Source organism: Colletotrichum abscissum (assembly GCF_030869225.1).
Source record: "Colletotrichum abscissum strain IMI 504890 chromosome Unknown Scaffold_12.1, whole genome shotgun sequence".
Lineage (NCBI taxonomy): Eukaryota > Fungi > Ascomycota > Sordariomycetes > Glomerellales > Glomerellaceae > Colletotrichum > Colletotrichum abscissum.
Genome location: NW_026850010.1, coordinates 596,979 through 605,004, shown reverse-complemented (window position 1 = coordinate 605,004; position 8,026 = coordinate 596,979). Strand labels below are relative to the sequence as shown.

Genomic DNA, 8,026 nt, shown 5'->3' with positions numbered 1-8,026 from the left:
ATACTTGGGATGGATTCTGTCCACGCACCCCTCCCCTTTTACCTCACTCCCTCTCTTACCAGCATGTGTTGCATGTTGTGATTGATACCACTATCCATCAGCCATGACATTGACAGCTGGGTTGAGTAACTCGGGAGGTGGTCTGTTATTGGATTGGTGTGCACACCCGTTGCCCGTCCTGTCTCGAGCCCATCTCAGTCATATAAGTTCAAGAGACTCTCCCCTACAGACATACTCTTTTTTCCAGACCATCGGAACCTCATCACCCTAGGAAATCTATGTCGACAACCCTTCAAGATGGCCGACATGATGTCTTATCTCCTCTTCGGAGATCAGTCACTTGATACCCATGGATTTCTCGCCGAGTTCTGCCGTTCAGGGAATCCGAGCACCCTTGCGAAGACGTTCCTCGACCAGGCTGGCCAGGCTTTGAGGGAGGAGATCGATGGTTTGGGGAAGTTGGAACGGTCGAAGCTCCCCACGTTCCTGACGCTCCGCCAACTCAACGAGCGTTACCACGCCCAGAGCATCAAGCATCCTGGTATCGACAGCGCCCTCTTGTGTATCACCCAGTTGGCCCATTACATCGAGTACGTCGCCTGGACAACTAGCCAAAGTTCTTTCTGTGACATCTCCACTAACATGCGTGTAGCCGCCACGAAAAGGAGCCGCAAGATGTTTCTGTTCACGAACACACTTTCTTCATGGGTCTTTGCACGGGGCTTTTCGCCGCCGCTGCTATCGCCTCGACCCCTTCAGTCTCTACCTTGATACCCCTTGCCGTTCAGGTAGTCCTCATGGCCTTCCGAACCGGCACTCACGTCGGCTCGTTGGCTGAGAGGCTTAGCCCGCCGGTCGGTCAATCTGAACCCTGGACACACATCCTTCCCGGCCTGAAGGAATCCGAAGCCAAAGAGGCACTTACTAATTTCCATGAATCTAATGTAAGCCCCATTTTTCAAGAGTCCCGTCTCATCTACGGCCTCTAACCTTGCCACAGTATATCCCCGTCGCCAGCCAAGCATACGTTAGCGCTGTGTCGGCATCCAGCCTGGCAATCTCAGGACCGCCGGCTACCCTCAAGGCCCTTGAGGACCAGAATGTCTTCGGCGTCAAGCCGACGGCTATTCCCGTCTACGGACCCTACCACGCATCACACCTTCACGGTACCGCAGATATCGAGAAGATCCTGCGCCTCAACGACCCCAAGGTCGCCGAGATTCTGGCTAAGACGAAGCCTCGCTCTGCCATTATGTCAGGCACCAAGGGCATTTGGTTCGCCGAGACCGACACCAAGTCTCTCATCAAGGCCGTCACACACGAGTGCCTCATTGATGTGCTTCAATTCCAGAAAGGCATTGAGGGATGCATCGAGACTGCTCGCGACTTCGAGGGGTCAACTTGCCTCGTTATCCCCTTCGGACCCACACACAATGCCGAGACTCTCTCCAAGTTGATCAAGGACAAGACACAGTTGGACGTTACCGTCCGCCCTGGACCTAGAATCCAGAGAGAAAGCTACAACTCTCCTATTGGCAACCACGGCTCCAGCGGAAAGTGCAAGCTGGCCATCGTTGGTATGGCCGGTCGTTTCCCCGACGCCGCCAGCCACGAGAAGCTATGGGAGCTTCTTTCCAAGGGTCTGGATGTGCACAGGGTCGTGCCTGCGGATCGTTTCCCGGTCGCAACCCATTACGATATTACCGGCAAGGCTGTGAACACCAGTCACAGTCAATACGGTTGCTGGATTGAGAACCCGGGATACTTCGATCCCCGTTTCTTCAACATGTCTCCCCGTGAGGCGTTCCAGACCGATCCCATGCAGCGTATGGCCCTGACTACGGCCTACGAGGCCCTCGAGATGTGCGGATATGTGCCCAACAGGACACCCTCTACAAGATTGGACCGTATTGGTACTTTCTACGGCCAGACTTCTGACGATTGGCGTGAAATCAACGCCGCTCAGGAGGTCGACACCTACTACATTACTGGTGGTGTCAGAGCCTTCGGCCCCGGTCGCATCAACTACCACTTTGGCTTCAGTGGTCCTAGTTTGAACGTCGACACGGCCTGCTCGTCCAGTGCCGCTGCCCTCAACGTTGCCTGCAACTCTTTGTGGGTGAAGGACTGCGACACCGCCATCGTCGGTGGTCTGTCTTGCATGACCAACCCGGATATTTTCGCAGGTCTGTCGCGTGGCCAGTTCCTGTCCAAGACCGGACCCTGCGCCACTTTCGACAACGGCGCCGATGGCTACTGCCGTGCTGACGGCTGTGCCTCCGTCATTGTCAAGCGTCTGGATGATGCCGTCGCTGACAAGGATAATATCTTGGCTGTGATTTTGGGCACCGCGACCAACCACTCTGCTGATGCCATTTCCATCACTCACCCCCACGGACCTACCCAGTCTATCTTGTCGAGGCACATTCTCGACGAGGCTGGTGTTGACCCTCTTGACGTTGATTACGTCGAGATGCACGGTACTGGCACCCAGGCCGGTGACGGCACTGAGATGCTTTCAGTTACCAACGTCTTCGCTCCTGCTGACCGCAAGAGAGCTGCTGACCGCCCTCTGTACCTGGGTGCTGTCAAGTCCAACATTGGACACGGAGAAGCTGCTTCTGGTGTCACTGCGCTTACCAAGGTGCTGATGATGATGAAGAAGAACGCGATTCCTCCTCACGTCGGTATCAAGAAGGAGATCAACAAGGGTTTCCCCAAGGACCTCTCAGAGCGCAATGTCAACATTGCATTCCACCTCACTCCCTTCAAGAGGAGAGATGGTAAGCCCAGACGCATCTTCGTCAACAACTTCAGTGCTGCTGGTGGTAACACTGGTCTCCTTTTGGAGGACGCGCCCCTTGTGGCCAATGCTGAGGCCGATCCTCGCAGCGTCCAGGTCGTTACTGTCACCGGCAAGTCCAAGGCTGCCATGATCCGCAACGCCGAGAGACTTGTTGGCTGGATGGAACAGAACCCCGAGACTCCTCTTGCTCACGTGGCCTACACCACCACTGCCCGTCGCATCCAGCACTACTGGCGCATGAACGTTGCTGCTTCAGACCTCCCTGAGGCCCAGCGTCTGCTCAAGGACAGACTCAAGGAGAACTTCACTCCTATCTCTACCCAGCAACCCAAGGTTGCCTTCATGTTCACGGGACAGGGCTCTCACTATGCTGGTCTCGGCAAGGACCTGTACGCCCATTATCACGTCTTCCGCGATAGCATCGACGAGTTCAACCAGCTCGCCCAGATTCACGGCTTCCCCAGCTTCCTGTCCTTGATCGACGGTAGCGAGCCCGATGTTACTAAGCTGTCCCCAGTTGTTGTGCAGCTTGGCCTCTGCTGCTTCGAGATGGCTCTCACCCGTCTCTGGGCTTCCTGGGGCATCCTGCCCAGCGCTGTCATGGGTCATTCCCTGGGCGAGTATGCTGCTCTCAACGCCGCAGGAGTCCTGTCTGCCAGCGACACTATCTACCTTGTTGGAGCTCGCGCCCAGCTTTTGGTCCAGAAGTGCACCGCCGGCACTCACGCCATGCTTGCTGTCACAGGCCCTGTGGAGGCTGTCATGGAGGCTCTTGGCGCCCAGGCTGAGGCTGTCAACGTTGCTTGCATCAACGGTCCCCGCGAGACCGTCCTCAGCGGTGCTGCCGCCAAGATCTCCGAGATCTCCTCGCACCTTGGTACTGCTGGCTTCAAGTGCACTCAGCTCAAGGTGCCCTTCGCCTTCCACTCCGCCCAGGTTGATCCTATCTTGGATGACTTCGAGACTCTTGCTCGCTCCGTGAGCTTCGACATGCCGCGCGTGCCCATTATCTCGCCTCTCCTTGGCAAGATGGTCGAGCACGAGCCAGTCAACGCTGCCTACCTCCGCAACCACGCCCGTGACGCCGTCAACTTCCTTGGCGGCCTTGTCCACGCCCAGCAGTCTGGCGCTGTTGATGAGAAGACTGTTTGGCTTGAGGTCGGCCCTCACCCCGTCCTTGCCAATTTTGTCAAGTCTTCCTTCGGCATCAGCACCATTGCTGTGCCCACCCTCCGTCGCAACGAGCCTACCTACAAGATTCTTAGCAACACTCTGTGCGCTCTCCACACTGCTGGTATCAACTTGGACTGGGATGAGTTCCACCGCGACTTCACCAACTGCACTCGTCTTCTGGATCTTCCCACCTACTCTTTCGACGAGAAGAACTACTGGCTCCAGTACACTGGTGATTGGTGTCTTACCAAGAACCGTGGTCCTTCCGCTGTCAAGGCTCCCCTCCAAATCGAGCCTGCCAGGCCCAAGCTATCGACCACCTCCATTCATGCTGTCACCAACGAGGACGTCAAGGGCGATATTGCTCTCATCGAGACCGAGACCAACCTGTCGAGGCCCGACACCCGCCCTCTCGTTGAGGGTCACTTGTGCAACGGCGCACCCTTGTGCCCTTCTACTCTCTACGCCGATATGGCCATGACCGTTGCAGACTACGCTTACAAGATGCTTCGTCCCGACACCGAGAACATTGGATTGAATGTTGCCAACGTCGAGGTGCCCAAGACCCTCATCTTCAACGACAAGCTTGATGCTCATATCTTGCGAACCACTGTTACTGCCAACGCAACGCTCGGCTACGCCGATGTCAGCTTCCACACTGGAGAGGGTGCCAAGAAGACCGAGCACGCCACTTGCAAGGTCGTCTACGGCAGCACTGAGCAGTGGGCTGACGAGTTCGAGCGTGTCAGTTACCTCATCAAGGGTCGCATCGATGCTCTTGAGGAGGCCGAGAGGCAAGGCAAGGCTTCTAAGATTGGCCGTGGCCTGACTTACAAGCTTTTCACTGCTCTGGTTGACTACGATACCAAGTACCAGGGTATGGAAGAGGTCATTCTTGACAGCAAGACTTGTGAAGCCACCGCCAAGGTCAGCTTCCAGACTACCGACAGAGATGGAGACTTCTTCTTCAACCCCTACTGGATTGACAGTTGTTGCCACATTTCTGGCTTCATCATCAACGGTACTGATGCCATTGACTCTCGCGAGCAAGTCTTCATCTCCCACGGATGGGGCTCTATGAGATTCACGGAGAAGCTCGATAAGACCAAGACTTACCGCTCCTACGTCCGCATGCAGCCTGTCAAGGGTACCAAGATGATGGCTGGTGATGCGTACGTCTTTGACGGCGACCGCATCATTGGTGTTGCTGGCGATGTTAAGTTCCAGTCCATCCCTCGCAAGGTCCTTAACATGGTTCTTCCTCCTCGTGGTCGTGCTGCGGCAGGTGCTGCACCTGCTACTGCGGCCACGGCACCCAAGGCTGCTGCCCCTGCCAAGGCTGCTCCCGCCAAGGAGAAGAGCGGCAAGGAGAAGGCCTCCAAGCAGGTCACTGCGAGCAACCTCAAAGCTGTCAACGCCAAGCTCTCCAAGCGCTCCGTCGTCCAAGATGTGTTTGACATCCTAGCGAAGGAAGTTGGTGTTACCCAAGATGAACTCGCTGACAACATCGCCTTCACTGATCTGGGCTGTGACTCACTGATGGCTTTGACCGTCTCCGGCAGAATGCGTGAGGAGCTTGATATCGACATCGATTCTCACGCTTTCGTCGAGTATCCCACCATCGGAGCTTTCAAGATCTTCCTTGGCCAGTTCGAGAGCCCGGACCGAAAGGATAGTTACGTCCAGGACTCTGGTGATTCTAGCGGCTCTGTCTCCGAGACTCCCGAGCTTGAGTCTGATTCCAACGTCACTACTCCCTACGAGGAGAGCGACCGCTCAGTCAAGGGCGATGCTCAGGAGGAGGATTGTGATGATCTTCAGAACATCCTTCGTGAAACCATTGCCACCGAGATGGGTGTCGAGGTTGAGGAGATTATCGCCGCTCCTGACTTGGCTGCTCTGGGCATGGACTCTCTGATGAGTTTGTCAATCCTCGGCACTCTCCGTGAGAAGTCTGGCCAGGACATTCCCAACGACCTCTTCGTCACAAACCCTTCTCTCTTGGAGGTCGAGAAGGCTCTTGGCATTGGCCCAAAGCCGAAGGCCGCCGCCGCACCCAAGCCTGCAAAGGCTGCTCCTGTCGCTCGGCGGGAGAAGGTGGAGCCTACCAGAGAGATTAACACTCACCCTGGTAACACCACTGCCTCCATCACCAAGCCCCCTCCACCAAGAGAGATCATTGACAACTACCCTCACCGCAAGGCGACTTCCATCCTTCTTCAAGGCAGCACCCGCACTGCCACCAAGAACCTTTGGATGGTTCCCGACGGCAGTGGTTGCGCGACTTCCTATACCGAGATCAGCCAGGTCTCCACACAGTGGGCTGTCTGGGGTCTCTTCTCCCCCTTCATGAAGACGCCCGAGGAGTACAAGTGCGGTGTCTACGGCATGGCCTCCAAGTTCATCGAAGCCATGAAAGCAAGACAGCCGAAAGGTCCCTACTCCTTGGCCGGCTGGTCTGCGGGCGGTGTCATCGCCTACGAGATTGTCAACCAGCTCACCAAGGCCGGCGAGAGTGTCGAGAACCTCATCATCATCGATGCTCCCTGCCCCATCACCATTGAGCCTCTCCCCAAGAGTCTCCACGCCTGGTTCGCCTCCATCGGCCTGCTCGGCGAGGGTGACGACGACAACAAGAAGATCCCCTCATGGCTCCTTCCTCACTTCGCCGCCAGTGTCACTGCCCTCAGCAACTACACTGCGGAGCCCATCCCCAAGGACAAGTGCCCCAACGTCATGGCCATCTGGTGCGAGGACGGTGTCTGCCACTTGCCATCCGACCCTCGCCCTGACCCCTACCCTACGGGGCACGCACTCTTCCTCCTGGACAACAGAACCGACTTTGGTGCCAACCGTTGGGATGAGTACCTGGACATCAACAAGTTCAGGACCAGGCACATGCCTGGCAACCACTTCTCCATGATGCATGGCGATTATGTAAGTCTATAGTCCTCTACCTCATATCCATTCATCAACTAACCAAGTTTCCCAGGCCAAACAACTTGGACAGTTCCTTCGTGAAGCGGTTTGCGAGTAAGGAACTACATAGCGGAGCATGAGCATACGCGCATTGCAGGGTATAGAAGGGACACAGGACATCACATGACGACGCGAGCATGATATGAGACTGACTTAACTTTTCCTTTTACTACATTGTTCATTTCTTGTCATCATTTTTCTTTTTTCTGTCTTAACATTTGATATCCGCTCCCTGTACAAGTGCGACCGGCATACATCTACGAATCATTCCTTATTTACGTCAAAGGGAAGGGATACCTGGAAGGGTGGGAAATGGAAGAAAGGGGGGAGGATACTTACACTACGAGGGGCGTAACTGTCTCATAATGCTCGGCCTTTTTCTTATCTGTCACGATCTTCTTGTCTTTCCTTACAACCACAACATGGCTTTTGGTGTTTAGTGTTTTTTATTGATTTTTTCGAACGGTCCATAGATTGGTACGCTTCAGCCGTACTCACCAACAAGATAGCAGTACTTTGAGTTTAATACACAAAGTCAAAATAACTTGCGTACCGCTTTGCCAAGTGAGTGAATCTTTATGTACCAAGTCTATCCACCTTGGAAAGCCCTTGCCTATTTCATCCAATCTTTTGACACGAAATTGCCAGTCTTGTCAGAATTCGTCTCATCCCAAGTTCGCACTCTTAATTCTTCGCTGCGACTTCGCCGTCACAGGGGTTCTCCAATGTTCCAGAGGTTCCAGCAGAGAGAGGTGTGGGTTGTAGGGCGGTCTCAATGCGGCCATCACTTCGCGCATCGTGTGTTCCTTGCTTTTCGCGTTAGATACTTGCGACGATGGGGGTGCATCCCCTGCTTCCGATTCCACGTTCCCGATATCTTTCCAAGTTTTTTTTTTCTTGGTCTTCTTCTTGCCTATTGTCCCGCCATGCTGATACTTCCTACTTTTCCCAAGGGCCAAGAAGATCAGTTAGTCTCCATCTTCTGCGTACTTGTACTTGACAAGGAGCTGCTCGTTTTGCACTCCCCGTTCCTGTTCAATTTTAGCCATCGGGATTTTCTGTCAAAAG

At 54.8% G+C, this 8,026-nt stretch overlaps 1 protein-coding gene across 1 annotated transcript; it reads left to right on the top strand.

Annotated features, from left to right (window-relative positions):
* Nucleotides 1–297: 297 nt before the first annotated feature.
* Nucleotides 298–7,016, top strand: CABS01_05948 (beta-ketoacyl synthase; the record flags this gene model as incomplete). The annotated part of the gene is made up of 4 exons (XM_060539316.1): nt 298–590; nt 653–944; nt 1,001–6,916; nt 6,972–7,016. The coding sequence occupies 4 exons, from the start codon at nt 298–300 to the stop codon at nt 7,014–7,016; spliced, it is 6,546 nt and encodes a 2,181-aa protein (XP_060404711.1).
* Nucleotides 7,017–8,026: the final 1,010 nt, after the last annotated feature.